Source organism: Falco peregrinus, chromosome 12 (assembly GCF_023634155.1).
Source record: "Falco peregrinus isolate bFalPer1 chromosome 12, bFalPer1.pri, whole genome shotgun sequence".
Lineage (NCBI taxonomy): Eukaryota > Metazoa > Chordata > Aves > Falconiformes > Falconidae > Falco > Falco peregrinus.
The window spans coordinates 27967256-27988908 of NC_073732.1; the positions used below are offsets into that span (position 1 = coordinate 27967256).

Sequence of the window (21653 nt, forward strand, 5' to 3'; positions counted from 1 at the left end):
TTGGTTTTCTTTGTTGTACTTTTGGCACAGCTGTAAACAGCCCCCTCTCAATGGTATTGTACTAAAAACCTTGTGGGAGCATCTTTTCTTGCTTCCACAAGATGCCGCAGACTTTAAAAGCTCGTTAGTGGAAAACAGAGGGAATGAGATCCCGGAGCAGCCAACAGTGGTAGCTTTTGCTCCATGCTGCTTACTAGACGAACCAGCTTTTTCCTTTACACCAATACTGCAGGTTTTGACAGTGAGAATACAAGCATAAATTTCAAAAAACACTTAAATTCCAAGAGACAGCCAGAAGTGGCAAATCAAATACTTATTTTTCTTACTGAAACAAGTGATCAAAACCAATGTGTAATGGCCAGCAGTAACTCCATTCCTGGAAGAATCTTCTGTAGACAATGGGGAAATATGTTAGCTAAATTATTTTATTAATCTGTATAAAAACAAAGCCCTGAAGACATTTCAGATGTTTCCTTTAGTTAATGAGATTTCCATGATAGTTAAAAAAATAAAATTAGAAAACAATGTCGTTAATCTTGGATTACATGCAGCACGAGGGAAGAATTAGTAGCATAAAGTAAGATTAAGACACTTTGCTTTCCAACAAAGTAGCTGTGATAGAAGCCACATGCTGCATTTTCCCTCTCTGAGATTAACGAAGAGGTGATCAGGATCTGCCCTTTAGTCTCTGACCTGGTATATTTGGGCACGGCTCTACCTTCTCCTCCTGACATGGCAGGGTCTGCTCCTGAGAAAGTAATCATGGGCTGAGCAAGGGGATGGCAAAGACCTTACATCCTAATAGGCAAAAGGAACAGCAAGGACAAGCACGCGCATTTGATCAGCTTTTGCAGTGCAATAGCTAATTGGAAATAACTTTGTCTCAAGTGTAAGTATTCACTTAACCCATATACTAAGTATTACATATATATGAACTATTAATAAATGTCATTGCTTCACATTTTAAAAGTTACATTATTTTCCATTAAGAGCCTCAAATTAAATCACAGTACTTTATATACCTCTTATTTGGCTGTTCTAATAAACTGCAGCATGAAATGGGGATAAAAAGCCATCCCAAAATAGGATTACGTATAGCAATAAAAGGGGAAATAATCTTTGAAGAAATGATGTAAGAACAAATTTTAATTGCATTAAAGAGTAACCAGTCATGGTTTCAATCACCAGCCAGGCAAGAGTTTGATAAACTCCTGTGTACAGAGTATAAATCTGCAAGTACGACAAATTGCATTTTAATTTATGTACTGAAAAGGTTAATTTCTAATACCCTCTCCTCCCTTCAGAAACCAGGGAAAACACGTTCGCCTAAGTACACGCTGAGACTAATAAAGTAACCGAGTTCACCAGGTAGATCCCGCACAAACCCTCAGCATCTCGCAGAGCTGTAAAACGTTTCAGAAGTACTTGGCTTTTCACACGATGTCTTAGCAAAGCCCTTTTTCTCAGCTACTGCAGCACTGCCTAAACCACCACCACCACTGACGGGGGTTACCGAGCAGCGCTTTCAGCGGGCGGCAGGACCGTAAGCCACCCGGACCCCCCTTCGGAGCCGCCGGAACGGGTCTGTCCTTCCGCCGCACGCTGTGCCACCAGCACCTAATCCACCAGCTCACTGTAGCCACCACTTGGCAGGACCCAATCCACCTCCAGCAAGAGGAGGGAATTCAGCTGCTCATCTACATTAGTGCTGCAACAGAAGCTGAAATTAAATTTCCAGATACAGCAGTAGGAACAAGGTTGCCCCCCCCCCACCACCACTCCAGCCTCCCCAACCCCCTTTCATGGGGTTTTTGTCTGCGCTGCATGAAGTTCTACAGAAGTTCATAGAGCAAAATGCTTCACTTCTAGTTTGGCAGCAGCTTAGCTATGATCAATTGTACTCATCAGTGTCTTCTTATTTAAAACCAAATTATTATTTATTAGATTTTATTATTTAAAAACAAAATGTAAATTGTGTCCCTTTAACAGTTAACTGAAATCAAAGGGAAGGTGCTTTGCTATAAGCCACACATATATACATATACATAAACAATGCTCATATTGACCTTTTTGAAAAAACAGCCTTTTTGTTCACAAACTTACTTATGGAAGAGTGAATCATTATACATCTATTCAATGAAATATTAACAAGAAGTTTACTTTTTGAGATAATTTTATTAAAGTTTTCTTCAAACACAACACAGTATTGCAAAAAATCTGCTACTGCCAGGTACAGTCTCTTCAGCTTCCAATTTATTTTTTTTCCTCTGTGGTACTTATTTAAACCAGAAGCTTGCAAACAAAATGCATGTTGTACAAAAACACTATATGAGGCATATGATGACATACATTAATTATATTCCTTGGAACACACAGGTATTGATGTATAAATGCTTTAACTCTTAAAATAAAATGCGTAATGATACTCAGCAACGAGCTGTACATGAGGCTCCTACCAACTTACACCAGGACTCTGCTTTGGCATCAATAACAGAACCTCTGCACTGAAATTAATTATAGGATGTTTTTAATTCTGAGGCATACAATACTGAGTATGAATAAAAAAGGCCAAATCTTACGAGACGATGCAACTGGACCAAGCTGTCTGTAACTGCAGGTTGGGTTCAAGACACAGAGGTAATTTCACCATTGGTTTTAAACCAGCCACGTTACTGCTAACTAGATGTATGTGTTCATCCGAAAAGATGCACTGTATCATGATCAATATATCTACAGCACCTCTTGCTGTGACTCCATATCACACTAGAGAGAAACAGCCAAAATCAGAGCACGGGGGGGAATCGGGAAAGAAAATTCTATTTATCCTGAAACAACACAGTAAATATTAAATATTTTATTACTGGCATGTCACTTGTAAATAAGTAATGACAAATTAATGATAAAATAAATAACAAAAAATAAGCAATAAATTTGGTCCCTAAGCAACTGCAGTCTTAACTGTCTGTCAAAGTCATCCAAGAGCAAAATCCAATGAAACCAGAGGCGGAATGCAGCCTGACACTAGGCAGCCTCCTCATTCACCAGCAATGGTTCCACTTCCAGTGCTACTAAACCAGATTCTCTTTCCTTGTGCTGGCGATACAGAATGAATTGCGCAGTCACCTGTTATTTTTGGGTAAGGAAGTAATTAACTAGGATACAGAGGTAGCATTTGCAGTACTTGCTTTCAATTAAAACCAGAATAAGCTGTACAGAATAAAAGCAGCCATCCATTTAGTTCTGGCACAGCCTCTGAATACCACAGTCCACAGAGGAAAGCTTAAAACTTGCTGTATCTAATTCAAGTACTGTAGTGTAAGTATTATCCATTTATTTAATCCCAACTGTGGAATTTTCTACATTAGCATATAACCTTTTCCAAATCCTACTTAACGCTCATTCTGAGTACTTCTTTATGGCAAAAAGTTTAATCATATTTAATTGCAACACTAGAAAAGAGAATATACAGAAAAATCCTAACTCAAAACTTCAGATCTCCTTGGTTACATGGCTCAAATACACCCAAAAATATCCTTTACTACCTCGTGCTTGCAAGGGTCCTAAGTGTGAAATTCACTAGTAGCACAACATGAACAAGGCTCATCTGGAAAAATGTGGAATCAAACATATTGCCCTGTACTACTCCAGCCTCAGTTGTCTAAATACTGCGGGCTGGACTGAGGGTGGATGCTCGTAAGGAGGGGAAGTTATTAAAACATTTTCTTAGCAATAGATCAGCAAGACCTGATTAGAAAACAAAACTCTCATTTCCTGCAAAATTCTAGCTGGTTAGATATTTACAGGGACTGACATGCAGACAACACTGTGACTCAGTATTTAACACTGTCTTCAACACAGGCTTGTGCAATTATTATTTCTATTGTAAAACAGACTATTAGAAATCCTGCTAATCTAGAAAGAATTAACAAGTACGTACTTGTTCTTTTTCTTGATGGTTCCAGCTCTCAGACAATATTATTGACTTTGAGCATAGGTAGCCTTTAAATAAATAAAAAAATAATCAGGGGTGCACATATAGAATGAACAGGTAAGATTTCTTACTCTTCAGAATTTTTGCTAGTTGAGGAGTTTTATACGTGGAATACTGAACTTTGGACAGAGAACACTTTGTTTTCTGATAGAGATACCATTTTAAGATATAAAGGCATCATACAAACCTAGCCAGCTATGCCCTTCCTTTATGTATTCTTCTCTACTCCATGCTAAGAAATATGCATAGCATCTCACAAAGCAAAGATTTCCACAGTAAATCGATGTGCAAAGTAGCAGGTACCAGAAGACTGTCTTCACAAAGGTAAACCACCACCAGCCAGCAACGTGGCAATACCTGGCTGGTAGACAATGGTTGTGAGAAATTTAAGGCCAATATATGTAATTACTTATAAAAATGGCGGGGGGAAAGCTTTCTGGGAGGCCTGGATGAATGGAGAGGAAATTCTTTACATCTTAGGCAGAGCCCCAAGAATTATCCCACCTTCCCAAAGCTTTCCAGCATCCCACCTCTGAGGCCCCCCTGCTAAAGACTAGACAGGATTTCCTTCAGAGACAGCAGGTCAGCACTCCCTTTTTCGTATCTGTATAGTATTAGGTGGGGAACGCTTTCTTCTTAGAGCTTAGCAAATTAGTTTTATAGCACATATAACTACCACTTAAATTTCCTGCCTTTTTCTTTTTTTTTGGTTCTAATAGGCCTTACTGTACTTGCAGCTGAGCACCTCCCCAAGTCTTAATAGTTGCACTGGTGGAAAAAGAAATTGTGAACCAGGAATCAAAATTCACTGAAATCATACTGTGGGCATACAGCCTGGGCTGTAGCACTGTGCACTAGCACTCTTAGCCACCAAGCTGGCAACAGCAACAGAGCTTTTAAGGAGGAGTAAATTATAAACACAAGTTATGTGGAGCTTATCTAACAGTATTTCCAGAATATGTTTTTGTAGCACGTGTACTCAGCTGCTTACATTTTTTAAATGATGCTAAACTGCCAGGACTACTTAATATAGAAACTAACTTGCTGCTCAAGTCTGACTCTCTACGGGAAACTGAAGACCTACGCACGCAGGCAGCCCGAAGTGGAAGAGACAACCAAACTGACTGCTCTGAGTAACATTTATGACAGTTGCTGAGCTAGTATATCAACTTTGTTTCATTCAATTAAACAATTTAATGACAATTCAAAAAACAAAATAGTTTTGAGACAAAAGTGGGCATTTACAGGAGTGCAGGAAGTTGTTTGTTTGCCTGGGAAACTCTCCTGGCTGAACTGTCACGTCAGCCTTAACATTCTTTGCACAGTGTAATTAAATTACAAAGCATGATGTTTTGTAGAAGTATATAATGGATTCCAAGTGGTTGCTCCGCAAATCACAAAAGGTGCAAGCAAAGAGTCTGTGTACAACAGCTTGGCTCTTGCTGAATATACTCTGGCTATCTAGTAACAACCTGGCTACACTTAATGAAAGGAAGTACATGTGGACGATCTAACACAGTTCTCTGACAATAGGGTGATGTCAAATAAAAAATAAAAAAAAATAAAAAAAGGCAAAAGTCTTGGTAAAGGGCTTTGTCTGAACTAAACAGAGTTGTTTAGTTTTGGTAGGAGCAGGGGAGGAAGGAAGCAGAGTGAAAGAGGGCAGCAGACTTACAGAAAAGGACAAAGTTTTCTGGAAAAACTTGCAGTGGATTCAGTCTTTTAGAAACTTGGTGATGGCTGCTGCTACAAGTCTAAGGGCAGAACTACTCATCAACTGATTTAGTATTTTAAAATACATAGTATTGCATCCTTGTGTACAAGTGGCAAATTAAGTAATCATGCACATAAAATAAAGCTCTAACAAGGTCCACCACGGAACCCTACAGCAGGCAAACTCAGACTGAGCGTCGTGACTGACAAGGTGCCCTCTCAGGCCCATTTAAACCCCGAGCTTCATGGTTTCTTGAGAAACTCCAACCACCTGCCACTGCAAAATGGCAACTGGAAGGAAATATTTTACTGGAAAATAGAATTGTGTCCAATTTATAATTCAAATGTGTAATGCTAAAAGATTCCCCTTAAAATGAAAAGGAGGACAATTCATAATTTACAATTGGACACTTCCATTATTTATTGGAAATAACTGGCTTATTGTGCAACCAAGTAACTTTCAACTGTAGACACTAAAGAAAGGATGACCGTGTTATTCTGTTAAACCAAGGTGAAACAACTCCAGTGTAATCCTGCAGTAAGTAATGCTGGAGCTGCTGTTCCAGCGATGATCAGGACTCCATTTGTTTCTAAAAATAGTAAACCCCAGCCATGTCAGATGGAAACAAAAGAATACTGCAGCAGACACAGAGTAAGTGAACTCTTAATCCTGGCTTGGACCTTGAGAAATGAGAGTTTATTTTCCACCTAATGAAACTCCCGGCACTATCACGAATAAAGTCTACTAGAATTAAGCAATTTCTGCAACTACACCTCAGAACAGAGACTGACCAATTACACAACACCTCTCTCTCAGAAATTAAGACCTTTTGGTTTAAATTCCTCTGTTTTCCAAACCCAGGTGATCCTGTTCTTCGTTTTCTGGTCTAACATGACGTATCAGTTTGCTAGATTCTCTATTTTCTTGCTTGGCAAGAGACAGTAATGAAGCTCTCTTTTTAAAAGCATTGACTTCCTTACCTTCAGGGCTTCTCAAAGCAGGAGGTCTGCTTTTGTTTTCTCTTGATTACAAATACTTCATACATTTTCAACTAACACTATATACTCGACTAGATTCCTATAAGCTCCTCAACCTGATTTGGAAGCATCTGTTTTCAATATAATTTGAACTGCAGGACTATTAGCAAGATTGGATTCAGACTCCAATCAAGAGAGAACCCAGAAATGAATGTCATGTGCACACTGGCACTGCAATCCTGGGGCAGGGCTCAGAGAGGGGGGAGGTTTGTGGCCAATATAAAAGTTCCTTTTCAGAGTACATCATAGAAAGGCATCTGCAAATATGCACATAACATACAGTAAGGGTCATCAAGATCAAGTTTTAGGGTTTTTTGGTAAATAAATACTGGCTGGTTTACATTTCCAGCTGGGAGAAGAAGAAAGAGTCACTACTTCATTCATGGAACAAAAGGACTGAGCGCTCAAACCAGCCACGTGGGCTTAGCAACCCTGACTGCCTACAGCCTGCTCACGCAAAACAAACTGCACTGTCTCACAAAGATAAAACTACAGTCTATTTCAGAACAGGCCATGAACCACAGTTCAGTCTCACCGCTGTGGTGGAGCATTAGCGTTCCCACGATGCAGAATGTTTTACCGAACTGCCCGCTTAAATTGCCATGGCTGGAGATGCAAAACACACAGATGGCTCTTCTGAATGACAGTATAATTTAACAGTCCATCCAAAGGGCAGGGTCGACTATCACATCGCTAGTCTAATTGGAGTGGCTTATGAAATTACTTTAATCAGAAGTATAAAGACTGATGCCTGGGAATCATAACTTCTGGAACTGTTCCAGGTAAATCTGGTAAAGAACTTCCTTTTAATATGGAACGGATTAACAGAATATGCTTCAGCATGGTCCTGAAATCACTCTTCATTTTATCCTGTTTTGTAGTTTGGGTTCATGGAGCTAACTCCCAAGATGTTCTCAGACACAAACCCAAAATTCTTACTTCAGGAAAAATCAGAAAATCTCCTCTCTATACTCTTTCAAGTGAAAATACAAGCTACAGTAACAAGACAGGTGACTATAAAACTATAGTGAACAGCAAGACCAGGTACCACCACATTACTATACTTTTTGTTCAGAAGTCTAGTGAACAGTATTACTCTAAACATTTTGCTTTTAATTTCTTGATCACAAAACACTAATGCTAAACTAGAAAGAGCATGACTAACAATAATTAATATACTTTGGGCATCTTACGTATGACCCCTGAATATTCAAATAAAAAATTATAGTGTTTTAAGTTTGCTCTGGATTGTCAAGAAACTGGCACACTAGGTAACTGGGAGTTGGTTAGCCCTTAGCATGACTTAATGAGCACAGCTGCTGGTTTTCAGATGCCCTCAGTGTCTCAATGTATCTGATTTTGCCCCAAATTACGCACTGAAGGGTAGCTGCAGTATTTCTTTGTTAAGTGCTATTTTCTGAAACTAAGTTTGCCAGATCCTTGCTGTTTGTCTCTGACGTTAACACAATCTTGCAATAACACAATTTAACCAAATTCTCAAAGCTATAATTCTACAATTACATTTAAAAACAAGCAGGTTTAGGGTTTGTTTTGTTTGTTTGTTTAGGGATTTTTTATTTTTTTTTTACATTTAACAGACAGCAAACCTAAGAAAAACAGTCTAATGTGCAAACCTTCCCCTCAACTTTTAGTATACTATGTATTGGCTACAAGATATAAATTAGCCTGAGCAATGTAGCTTTAATGTAGGTATTTTCTATAAACTTGTCGTTCTTATCAAGAAATATTACCATAAAAAGCATACAAATTATTGTTCAGAAAGAAGATTTTATGGTCAAGTTAGAATCATAGCAAAAATTTTGGTTTTAAAAAAAAATCCACTTGATTTCTGATGTACTTACTAACAAGACTATTCTGAGAAACTCCAGCTGTAACAGGAAAAGGATACAAAAATGTCTAGAAACAAAACTCCAAAGCTCCCAATGAGCCATGGAAGATGGTGTAAGAAGTAGAGTGCCCGGAAGGATTCAGTAGCTGGCATCTTTAAAACAAGGCTCAGTCCATAGGTACAGTTTCCCACCATGGCTAATGCAAACAGCAGGTAAGAGGTGCCTTCTGTTGATCTTCTTTGGAACTAAATACAAAGAAGTTTTTACAAATACAAAGAGATGTTAAAACAAGTATCACAGTAGCCAGATATAGGTAATTTTGGCATTTTGTACTGTAACACATCCAAAGACTTTCAGTCATTCTTGGCCATTTCTTCCTAAGCCCTGAATCCTTTGAGCTTAGTAGTCAGCACGTACCACTGAAACCTACAGAAACTGTCACAGTTCTTAGAAGCAGCTCCAGTTAATATAATTTTTATGTAAGTGCAAAGCAGCAAGGATAATCTGCTTCCACATGATATTTAGTTCTTAAGAAACCTGCTGCTTTAACAGTCTATTTAGCAGACCTTTTTGAAAATATTGTGGCATTCCAGCTGTGAAGGAAAATGTAGAGGGGGAATATGAATAGCTTTGGAAATGAACTAATAGTTTCCATAACAAATTAAAATGCCTGTACACAATTGACAACATAAAACCTTCTGGTCTTTTGTTGTGTTTGGTTTTTGTTTTTAACATATTGATAGTGAAGAGGCTGTGGGGGAAAAAAAAAACCCGTCAGTAACGGCATCTTTGTGAAAAGGGGCTACAATTCTAAACTACTTTTCCTCTAATTCTAACTTTCAGTCCCATGGTTGATTACTTAAGGTAGAATACTTTGGAGAAATAAATGGGGAGATCACTTGCTCGTGACAACAATCACACAAAGCATGTTTTTGCTCCTATCTGATAAATCCAACCGTAAGAATTTCAATTCCCTTTCCGCTGCCAATCCAACTTCTTCCATCAATCAAAGACCGTAATTTTCCTAAACTTCTCACCATCCTCCTCTGAATGTGAAAAGAAAACCATTTCTTTTTTCTTTACCATTTTAGACAATCACAAAAGCAAAGTAGGCTTTCAAGTTCAAGAGGGCTCACTGTGAGGGAGAATCCAACATCTAAAGCAATAGATAGTATTTTGTAAAATATGCAACTATACTTAGCCAAAAACCTACTTACATTTTTATACAGCTGCGGAAATCTACTTCCCAAGTAAAACACACAGGATATATAACCACAAATGAAGCCTGACATTTCAATCATATCAAGAGAGGTCTGAAAAAGAAAGGTACATCTATTTTGGCAAGAATGTTTTCAGGCATTTCAGGGGATTAAACTGAGAGTTCACTGGCTGATTTTCTGGACAGAACTCCTTTCAAAGCAGTTCAGCGCTGCTCTTCAAATGACCAAAGAGGGCTAGAAAGGGTTTAATCTTTATCTCACAACAATGCGAACTGCTGTGTCATAGCCACGACCAAGATCAAAACTAGTGCCAGGCTTTAGGATACGACACTAATATCAATCCAGTCCTTCTGCTAAAAAAAATCTGGGGCACAATAATTCAAATCAAAACTAAGAACTGTAGCTAGGGCCACCAAAAAAATGAATCATCCTGTCTGGCGAAAGGAAAATACTCATTTTTCACAGTTTAAGAGTTGTTAGTTTTCTCACTCTAGCTGTGTTTTGAAAATAAGCTGCTTCCCTGCTGGGCAATGTTGCTGCATTACAATTATTTTACTGGTGTTAGTATGAAGGCCATCAAATTGGAAGAATAGCCTGTGAACTTTCCTGCTGAAATGACAGCAGCTGCAGGTACAATTGCAATCTTCCACTTCTACTGATTTCACTTGTTACCGTGTAGCCGCTACATGGATGTCTACAGTATTTAACACAAGCAGAAACACAACACGTATACATGTTATTTCGCAGTGTCACATCCTAACGACCCAAGGGACAGAATAAGCCCAAAACACCGGAAGATGCTAAAAGAAGAAATTTTGTAACTTCTTTATTTTGGGATGTGGTCCATAACTGAAACATCCACATAATGCCACATTTGATTTCTAAATCATTGTTTAAAATGCCATCCAAATTTCTTCAAAGCTCAGAGCACATAATCCTTTCAAGACACTTCCAGGTGGGATTTTTTTGGAATGGAAGCAGCTAAAAACTTACATTACTTCTTTCAATTACTGTACTCTGGTCTTTGTTTCTTAGTAGCAGCTGACAGAGTAAGGTAACACACAGTGCTATACACACCACGATCCAGGTTATACAGAAACTCTTCAGGCTTTTGCTGCCTAGAATGACATACAAATAAATTAGCTGAAAAATAACATCTGCTGTTGATTTGAGGTTACTTTCTGTTTGCAATATAAACATGTAAATTTAAAGGTACAATTTCATCTATCTTTTTCTTGGCAGCAGTGTAAGCGCACCTCTTTCTTCTGGACTCCATGTCCACCCCTGCTCACTATCATAGTTGGGCTGCATCTTCATGCAGCAACTGAGGGTAGCAGGCCAGGAACAGGAGGGGAACTCCTTAAAGGGGCATTGCTACCAAGAGAAAAATCTTCATACTCAGCTTATCTCTTCTATTAACTCCTAATAGTTTGCTATTAAATAACAGCTGATAAACAGAAAACTGCTAAGAAGAATAGAGTGTAACAGTTTCTTTCAACATACTTTGATTAAAAACTGCCAAAGCAAAGATATTTGAAATTTAAGTTAACAAAAATATCTTTATAGATAAAAATGTAATTTAAGTGCTGTGCTGGACCAGTCTCTATGTCTATGGTTAGCTAGATATCGAGCCTTACCAAGTCTCCACAGACACCTACAAGTCAACCAGAAACCGGCAGGCAATCCTCCAGAACTCTGGAGCTACAGTACCTTTTGTGTCATGACAATAAAGTCCTGCAGTCCCTGTTACCAATGGAGCAACTGCTGTGTGGCTTTAGCAAGCCAGCCCTGAAGACCTGTAGTCTAAATAACAGACAGTAATGCTGTTCCACAGGCAGCACTTTGAGGTGCAAAACTGACCAACAGGTCTAGGGTAACTGCTCCAGAACTGGGTATTGAAAAGTGCTCTTCTGCAGCTTTAATCATGGTGCCATTCCTCCCTCTCCAGCTATGCAAACCATCGAGCTGAAACAGACACTGGCAGTTAAAACGTACAAAAGCCTGTGTTTGTTTTCAAGAGCAGGCAGCAGGAAGGAAATATCTTCAGCACTGACCTATCTCCAGGTTTATTATCAGTTCCATATTGAATGAATCTGCTTTATCCCTATTTAGTCTGCTGAGCAAGCATCTGTTTCACTTCAGCTTTTTGTTACCTCTGGTGTACCATGAATTTTCTTTGATACATTTTTTTTTTTAAATTGATGAGTTAATGTTTTTGATTTGATACAATGTGAACAGAGCTTTCTGTCTTCCATTTCAGTCAAAACAGTAGTCCACTGGTAGGCTGAATACTACAACTACTGCCAGGATTTTATGAAGCACAATTCAAGTAACTTCGTTCCCCTTGAATATGTTTTTTAACCGTATGTATTGAAACAGAACACATGAAGATGTCAAGATATTTTATGCTATAAGCAAATAAAGTCCGGTTTCAATCAACATGGAGGAAACTATCTGAACCACACAAAGAAATAATGCTTGCTTTCAACTTATACATATATTTAGATAGCTGTAATAGCAAAACCATGGAGTAAGTGAAAATGTGGAACCAGATTCCACAAAACTACTGCTTTTTTTATGTCTCTATAAACTGAAAGTACTACGCGGAAAATACAGTATTATGTGGGTAACAAAAGAGAAAGGCAGAAAGGAAGAGAAGAGAAAGGGTAGGATTTTCACAAGAGACTGAGAAAACTGGAAGCAATAGGCCTAAGAACTTCAACCAGAATTTGTGTGCTCTATTTTTTGATCCCTCTGAAAAAAATTTATTTAAATGCTGTAGAAAATATCAAAGTAAAGAGTGCGCTACATTATGAACATTCGGATTGTTGAAAAATCTTACATTTTGTCGTCTTCTGATTCTTGAGCTTATAGTAGACAAATTGTGAAATCATAATTATATCCATGTTAACATAAAAAATGGCAGTGACAATCTGAAAGAGAAGATACATTTGCTTATTCAGTATACAAACATTCAAAATACCTTAACTGCATGGAAATTTTGCTTCATAATCATAATGTGAATGACAAATACCAAAACACTGCCAAAAAAAATAAAAAGGAAAAAAAAAAAGAAAAAAGAGAAAGAAAGCGTTTCCAGTACAAAACAAGTTAGACCACTGCAGATGAATGCGGTGTAAACCTTATGCAACACGAACTTGCTGACACAATCTCAATACTTGTTTTATTTTACAGAAGGCATAACACAAACTCCTACCTGGGCAGACTGCTAAATCCTTCCTGCCCAGAAGCTTAAGCCTGCTCCACCTAGTCTCCCAGCACTTCAGAAGCTACTAATCTTGCTCAGTGCCTCTTATCTCAGTAAGACATTCTTTCTTCCCCTTTTCATAATGGGGAGATGGAACAGTTAGCGCCACACCTTAAGTTCTAAAAGAGAGGACAGATCTGTCCACCCTTGGGTCCATCTCCAGCTTGTGAAAGCTTCTGCAGGTGGCTGACACATAACTCTTTCTCTCCAAATTAAGAGACAAAAATAAAAACCACAGATAAGAAAGTTTCAGACACAATTAACATATAGTTGAAAACGACAGCTCCTTTCAAAGAAACCCTCCCCTTAACGAAGAAAATATATATTCAAATTAGTCAGACATTAACAGCTTTGAACTAGTATTTTCCTGTTAATAAAAAAAATAATAATCAAAAAGGAAGTTTAAAGAGTAGCTGCACCTAAACAGCTTGTTATTACAAGCTAAACACAACTTCCTTCCAGCCCCACTTGTTCCACAAGCTTACTGTAAAGCTGAAGCTCAACTGAAATTGCCTCACTTCATTCATCACTGAGTAACAACCATAAGTCTCTTTGAATGTTAATTACAAGTGTGAAATGGTTCCTATAACACACAACAGGATGAATGTAAATATTTAGGAAATTATGACCTGTTTTATAGATGGTAGATCAGTGGACAGAATACAAAACTATTTTCTTTTCCAGTATGTACTTTGCTGTGCAGTATGAAGTTATCCTAAAGTTTAAAGAGACAGTTTGAAAAGGATAAATCACAAAGTAGGAATATTGACAGGTTACCTGAATTGGCAGTTGATTTGTTAAATAGCAGCCTATGAAATTTGTAAGATCTCCAGCTATCCATCCCAGCAGAAAGCCCAAAGACAGCGCTTGATCCACTCTTCCATTCTGACAGGCAACGTAAATTTGACTGGCACAAATTCCAGAAATAATTGTAAAATAGCATAAGCAAAAAACGTTTAATAAGCTCAGAAGTACATTTTTCAAAATCTGAATAAAGAAAGATTAAAACTCTAGCCACACAGGAGACCTATCACAGCTATACTCCACTTACCTTTTGAAGAACAACTCAGTATCACTATAGCTCACCATGTCTTACTCTAACATAACAAAAGACTCAAATCACAACCTCATTACTGCTTGCATGCGTTCCTTTTTTGTGGCCTGCACTGAAATACCATTTTCTGGTCACCAGAACTGTGTTGTAGGCATTTTATAGTCATCTGCTGTAAATACCAGCCTTTACAATACTGAAATAAGAAAAATCACTGTTATTTAACATAGAAGGGCTAAGAATGAAGAATGAACAAAGCTGCTAAAAGAGTTGACAACTTCACTTATGCCTCTAAATCAGAGAATGATTATTCAGATTCGCAATGGGGACTATGAAGCAATCCCAAATGTGAGTCCATTAGAGATATCTTGATGAATTCCATGCTCACTAACATGACAGTTTTAATGTACAGCCCCCTTTCAACTAATATTTCAACTAGTATTTCTGAAGCTCAACAGCCTACCAAGACTGGTTTTATTTTGCTTGATTTCCATAGTCCTTTTACTAGCTCAGTAAATTACATCCTCCTTATGGAGCCAGACTTTGGAGTCAATCTCATTTTGTTTCAGACATTTTCACCTGCTGGGAGTATTTCTACTTTTCCTTTATCATCTCCTACCTACATACTTGAAACCTTAACCCAGTGCCATCGACCAAACAACAAATGATTTAGCACTACTGAAGTGTTAACTCATGTGCTGCTTCTGACCTTTTCTGCATCCAAATTTAATCGGCAGGAGCCAGCACAACTGTACTGGTGACATGGCATGTGGTTTAAATAAACATGGAGCCAGCTTCTGCTGCAAGTGTGCCTGCGTGTGCACACACATCTCAGGGTGGAGAAGATAAGAGAGAAGAGGTGATTTATTCTCATTTGCTCTAAGTGGCAGAGATTAGTGTCAAGTCAGTACAACAGAACAGTACATCAAGCTCATTTGTCAACCACCAAATATTTTTGCAAACATGAACAACATGCTTCTCTGGCATATTATATCTGTATTATGCAGACAGAGAAACATATCCAAGATAAAATAAAAAAAAAAAAAAAAGGCAGCTTTTGAAAAAGGCTTCAGGCAAGATTACTCATGTTTGAATCTGAAGGACTGCTTAAGACTTTAAACTTACGGTAGTGCAGCAAACAGAAAACAGACAATGGAAATCAGTCCTATGACAACGCTCCAATACTCCCACGCATTCTCGACACATTCTTCTAGGAGATGCCAAATCCATGGTGTTCCATTTATGCACAATCTCCTATCCTCTATTGGGGAGATATTGAAAGCATGTGTATACAGCTGAGAAGCCATCGTTCCTGGACCGAGATTCAATTTCAGAAGTTTATTTCTGCCTCCATTTTTACCCCATGTAAATCCGCAAATCCGTTTACCAATGCTGAATATCCTCTGTGAAAAGACCTCTGCATCCAGACGGATGCTTGATATCACAGTTATTTCCAATCCCATAAACGAACCTGCCAAATTCAAAGAAATAAACATAGCCAGTGTGAATAAGACATTAACCGTACAATGCTTGCTTATATTTATTGCTTACAGAGAAGAAGTTAGACTTCTAAGAAAGAAAAATATTGTGGTCCATCGCATTCATTAGCTCTTGAAAAATATGCAACACTCCAGATTTATACTGGTATAACATTTTAGTCTGAGCTTGTGTTAGACTGAGACTGCCAGATGCACTGAGGTGCCCAGCAATCTGCTACCAGGTAAAGTAAAGCAAGTAATCTATTTGCACTTAAGACTGAAACTTATTTTCATGTTCAACGTTATGCCAATAAAGTTACAGTACTTTCTTCAATGATACTACTCCAGAGTCTCAACACTCTACTCACAAAACATAAATACACTGTTGCTCTCTATGCAACCAATTTCAGGATAATGATATGAAAAAGAAGTCACTTACAACTCAGATTCCAGATGAGCTCTAAGGTCTACTTTAACCTAGCTAGCCCATCAGACCAACTAGTGATTCAACATAGTCTCAGTCTGCATTATTTAACACTCCAAAGGAAAGATGGAAAGCATATGAAACTCGCAGAAGGCAAACATAGGGTACTCTTCTCCCCAGAATCCCCAGAATGAAACTTAACAGGACAGTATGGCTTAAATTTTGAAGCAAGGGAGGGTTGGGTTTGACCTTTAAAAATATTTTCTTGTTGCCAATTATAATAATTCTAGATATTCTTTGCTCCTGCTGAAATATCCATCCTATTTGGATTTTTAATATTTACTTAGAAGGCTAGCCACTGCAAAACTGAAGGAAAATTAAACAAAAATGAAGAATTAGCTGTTACGGTTCTTTGAAACTTCCTGCTGAACAAAAATCGGCTGATATCCTACTCATTCTGATAATTTAAGTCCTCTGAAGGTTAATGATTCCTCATATAGAAGAGTCTAAAATTAATGAGCTACTAAGGAAAAAAGCCAGAGCAAATGCACTGTTTAAAAAAACCCAAAACAACGAAGTAAGTAATATACTAGTAGGTTCACCTGTCTAGTGTTTAAAGCCAGACGTAGAACCACTAACAAGCTGATAAAAATTTTTAAGACCATTTGGAACACCTCAGATGCACAGTGAATTCAGGAAAGAGGAAGGAGTAATACTGAGGTATAAGAGCATCCCTCCAGAAGTGAATAACATCATGCAGCATCTCACAGACAACAGACCCCAGACACCTGATGTTCATGGCTGGGATTTTTGACATACTTCAGTCCATGTACACGGGGACAGGGTTTGAAGGGCTGACAATACACCCTTTCTGCAACGTAATAGGTTGCAGCCACCCTCATTATGCATCAGACTACTCTCAAATCTTGATGAAGTTCCACAAAGTTTGTTTTCATAGAATAGCATTCACTGTAAAGTTAGGACTCACTTTGCCAGTCATCGCAAAACCTGCTTTTTCTTTTCATGAGACTTCAGGCATCTGTAGCATTAAATACTAGAATAAGTCTTCTGCATAAACTCGCTGCCTTGCAAGCCAACTGTCATCGTTGGACCTAAACCAATTAAATGATAAAAAAAGAACATGTATTCATACACCAAGAATTCACTTTAGCCTATTAGATACATTCAGCTTATACCACTGAAGTTATTAGACTTTGTAGCCATCTTTGAAGAATTTTTAAAGCTTAAAAAAAAAAAAAAAAAAAAAAAAGCTGAGCAATGTTTCAAGTAAGCTTTTGCATTCTGGTACTCTGCAGTTGAGCAGGATTTTACCACCCATTAAAAAGGGAGAAGCATCAAAGCACACATACTACTTAGGAGGCAGGTTTTAGGCATGAACTTTCAACCACTCGTAAATATTGTAACAAAAATCTTACACATTTTATTATTTATTTTTCATCCAAAAATGCCCATTTCAAGATAAGCAAAATGTCAGATATAAAAAAAAAAGGAAAAATAAAAAAAATTGAACAGGGTATTTTAAAGCCATGTCTGAAAAATTAGGTTTAACATGGTATTTAAAACTATGTCTGAGTATCGTAACTGCACTTGGACTCATGCATGCCAATGTTCTCTTACAAGATCAAGGACTATGCAGCAGCAAGTCTAAACAAAGCGATTCAGACTCAACCACCTGATCTTATGCTATACTCTGCTCCAAACCCCTGCAGCTCTTACAGAAAACCAAACAGTTTAAAAAGTGGTAGGAATTAGACAGGCCACTTACACTTCCCAGATGACTGAAGACTTGAGCTTTGGCCTCCTGCCACACAACACACCTAACGCATTTAAAGCATGTGGATATTCCTGGGTTGGTATTACTTAACAGTTATGCAGCAGAATAACGTTTGTGTTGCCAGTCCTTGTGACCATATTTTTAATCATACAATAATTGCCATCTTTCTTAAATCCCCAGCAAGATACTCTGTCCCAGTAAGAGCCTTATCACCAAAACCACCAATTCCACCAGTGGCTAGAATAACTGGATACCGCCAACTAAATGTATCGGCCACAACACCTGAGCTCCTCCTGCCATTGCTGGGAAGGCAAAAGGCAATGGTGTCGGTGTTCGATCTTGAGTTATCTTCACACCTGGACTAGGTGTGCCATACTAGGATATACCCTTCACCGAAAAAGCTATGTCTTCTGACACTGAAGTATTTCATAACTACACTGGCAGCTCAAAAGAATAATGGGGTTTGAGCTAGACCAATACAGATGGTCCCGCCCAACACATACAGTCTTGCAGAGATATTTGAATTTTTCCTCAACATTTAAAAAAAAAGCTTTCGCTTTCCTTTGTTGCATTAAATGCTTTCCACCTGAAAAGAAGATAGAGACTGCTATGACATTTTTTCCTATAGTATTTAAGTTGCCAACAGTAAGAAAATAATATTAAAAGGTGATTTATGTACCTATAACAACTCATTGCCTGCAATCTCATATTCTTTCTTAGATTACTGCCCAAATACTATTATTACTACTTGGAAAAGTTACAGTAAAGGTATTATTTTCTGTGGACCCCTTGACATCATGCCTTTCTGAAAGGTTTAGTGCTTGTCTAGCTAGACATGAAACTGTTATGATGTAAGATATTTAGTGATAAGGAATCAGTAGCTTGAGAGTCATGTTTAGACACTCCTTTTTCTTATTTGAATACCTTACTCTGGAGTGAAAATGTGCAAACAGAAAGATGGCTTAAAACGGCTTGAAAGTGAAATCATTAAGAACAGCTTCACAGTGCAGGCGAGGAAAAGCAAGCTTTCCCTGGAACTTGGGAGACTTGCCACAGATTCTCTCTCTCCAGCTGCCAGCATCCACGTGCTCTGGCTGCTGCGTCCTTCTGGATGTCAAATAACGAGACACGGCTAGTAATGTGTAAAGAGGTCAGATATGTGTGCTTGGCAGATTTGCCAGATCTCTAAATAGCTGCTAATAAAAGCCTGAAATCCAAAAGGCCGTTCAGCTGTACGGTATTCATAACGTGGAGCTAAGCTAAGGAGTAATTCAGGGCTTCTGCAAACATCCCAGTGTTAACCTGGCCATCGCGTTCCGTCTCCAGCGGTTCTCTACGCACGTTCCTACGCGCAGCCGGCGGCGAGCGCTGCCTCCCCAGGGCTGGCCACAAGGCACGGCCAAGCTCGACCCAGAGCCCAAGCCCAGATCCGCGGCTGCCGGCTCAGCTCCCGAAACGCCGGGCCCCGCGGCAGCGCCTGTGCCCGGGGGGGCCGGGAAGGCAGGGCGGGCCCGGAGCTCCATCCCCGGCGGGGGGGGCGGCCCCGAGGGGCAGCAGCGGCAGGGCCGGGGGGCCCCGGCGGCCCGTCCCCCCGCGCCCAGGTGCTGACCGCGGTGGCCAGCAGCGGCAGGGGCACGGGCGGCCCAGCCGAGGGCGGCCCAGCCGAGGGCGGCCCAGCCGAGGGCGGCCCAGCCGAGGGCGGCCCAGCCGAGGGCGGCCCAGCCGAGGGCGGCCCTAAGGACGGGCAGCGGCTCTCCGGCCCCGCGCACGAGGCCAAGCCGCTCGGCAGGGGGGGCTCGGCGCCGGGGGGAGGGGCGGGCCCCTCCGGGGGGGGCGAAGACACGCACCCGAGCGGGGCAGGCACCGACCTGGCGAGGCTGCTGCTGCTCCGGGGATCCGGCTGGCCGCGGCGGGCCCGCCCGGCGCCGCGCAAGCTCTCCCCGCACCGCCGCCGCCACCGGAGGGCGGTTTCGCCGCACGGAAGACCCTGCGGACGGGAAGGGGTTACGCTCCCACCCCCCGGCACCCACCCGGCCCGCGGCGGGGAGGCGGGAGGAGAGAGGGCCGGGCCGCCCGCCCGCCGCACCTCCCCTTACCCCGGCCGCCGCGCCGCGCCCGCCGCCGCCATGAGCCACCACAGCGGCGGGGCGCGGGCGCCCTCTGCGGGCGGGCGGTGGCGGCAGGGCCGCCCTCAGCCCGGTCCCCCCAGGTCACCCTCCTCGGTCCGGTCCGCCCCTCGGCCCGGTCCCCCCCGGTCCCGTACCCCTCTCACCCCGGTCCGCCCCTCGGCCCTGTCCCCCTGGTCCCGTTCACGTCCCCCCCCCCAACCCCGGTCCTCCCCTCAGTCCGGTCCCCCCCGAGCCCGGCCGCAGCCCCGCGCAGGTGAAGGTGCCTGAAGCGGTGCCTGTGCCGAGGGGACACACAACCGTCGTGTTTTGTGGGGGTCGGCCTCTTCTCCCAGGTAACAAGCAACAGGAGGAGAGGAAACAGCCTCAGACTGCGCCAGGGGAAGTTTAGGTTAGGGAAAATTCCATCACCAAAAGGACACCAAGCACTGGAACAGACTGCCCGTGGACATGGCGGAGTCACCATCCCTGGAGGTGTTTAAACAACACGTAGTTGTGGTGCTTAGGGACATGGCTTGGTGGCCTTGGCAGTGCTGGGTTAATGGCTGGACCTGATGACCTTAAAAGTGTTTTCCACCCTGAACACTTCTATGATTTTTAAGACGCAGGCAGTCAGGCCCGTGGTGCTACCCCTCTGTTACACAAAGCGGTGGCCTTCGGGCCGCATAGTGCCGGTGTGCAGAGTGGCCGTGGGGAGCGAGAGCAGCGAGGGTTTGCGTCAGGAGCCGCTCGGCCATCTCCCACGCTGCCATCCCTACGGGGGACAGCAGCGTGCCCTCTGCCAGCCCGGCCTCGGCGCTGGGTGCCCGGTGAGCACCATGGTGACCTTTGCACGGCGGCATGAGTGCCTGCGTGCTGAGCCTTGGCGTCTCCTAAATGCCACCTTTTAATCTGATTGGTAATGGCAGTTAGTGATCCGCAATATGAGGAAGTCTAATGAACAATCCTGGGATCTTTGTAGAATATGTACTTTTTCCTTGTGATTAACTTTATGTATTTTTATGAATTCATTCAAAGTCAACATATTGTAATTAATCAGCATACTTACCTTCATTTACTTCGTGGTAATGAATGGGTGGGGACATGAATATTTTAAAATATTTTGATAGGAAGGAGTGTTGTATAATTTACTGAATTTTTAATATAATTCTACTTTTCATTCTCATGTAGGCTCATCATTTCTGTAGTTACTGCAGCCTAGCTAATTAACACAGGGTTGGGAGAATGATTAAAGGAAGGCTCCGGGTATCTGCATTGTTTTAGTTTAATTGCTGCTCAAGTAAAGATTCAGTGTTGGGTTTGGCAGTTGGGCAGCATTTGTCTGGCACTGAAATTGCCTGTTCACATCCATGAGACCCATCTGTTGCTGAAGGGCAAAAGCATGCAGATTTGTAAAAATGTTAGTAGCTTACAGACTTGTGGAAGGAATAGGTTTTATTACATGCCTTACAACATTTTGGCTGAGGTGCTCAGGTGGTTCCTGTTGTTACAGAGCCTGCTAGCTGGAGTCTTCTCACCTGTGTAGACAGAATTGGGTCTCATGGCTGATGCAGAGCAGGCTGGAAGGAGCTGGGGCTGCACTGGCAGCAGAGGACTTATTTCCTACACCTCCCCATTGCCTAAAGAAAAGCCTTCTCAGTGTAAGGAACCCATGTGGTACCTAACCCAGAACTGGGTGTGAACATGAAGCATGCAAGGG

General features: G+C 41.0%; 1 protein-coding gene across 5 annotated transcripts; it reads right to left on the reverse strand.

Moving 5' to 3' along the window:
* Positions 1–409: 409 nt before the first annotated feature.
* SLC66A1L (solute carrier family 66 member 1 like) lies at positions 410–19998 on the reverse strand. 5 transcript variants are annotated; one of them, XM_055817312.1, is made up of 10 exons: positions 19925–19998; positions 19697–19815; positions 17022–17145; positions 15257–15602; positions 13858–13987; positions 12655–12745; positions 10806–10930; positions 9810–9905; positions 8652–8837; positions 2156–3123 (listed from the first exon to the last, which is right to left on the reverse strand). In XM_055817312.1, exons 3-10 carry the CDS (start codon positions 17056–17058, stop codon positions 3022–3024), a joined length of 1113 nt encoding a protein of 370 aa, XP_055673287.1. In that variant the 5' UTR covers positions 17059–17145; positions 19697–19815; positions 19925–19998; the 3' UTR covers positions 2156–3021. The 5 variants fall into 5 exon arrangements, with proteins under 5 accessions (XP_055673288.1, XP_055673287.1, XP_055673290.1 ...); XM_055817315.1 differs by lacking the exon at positions 19925–19998 and having other exon boundaries at positions 15257–15392; positions 15519–15602; positions 19697–19905; XM_055817314.1 differs by lacking the exon at positions 19925–19998 and having other exon boundaries at positions 15257–15392; positions 15492–15602; positions 19697–19905.
* Positions 19999–21653: the final 1655 nt, after the last annotated feature.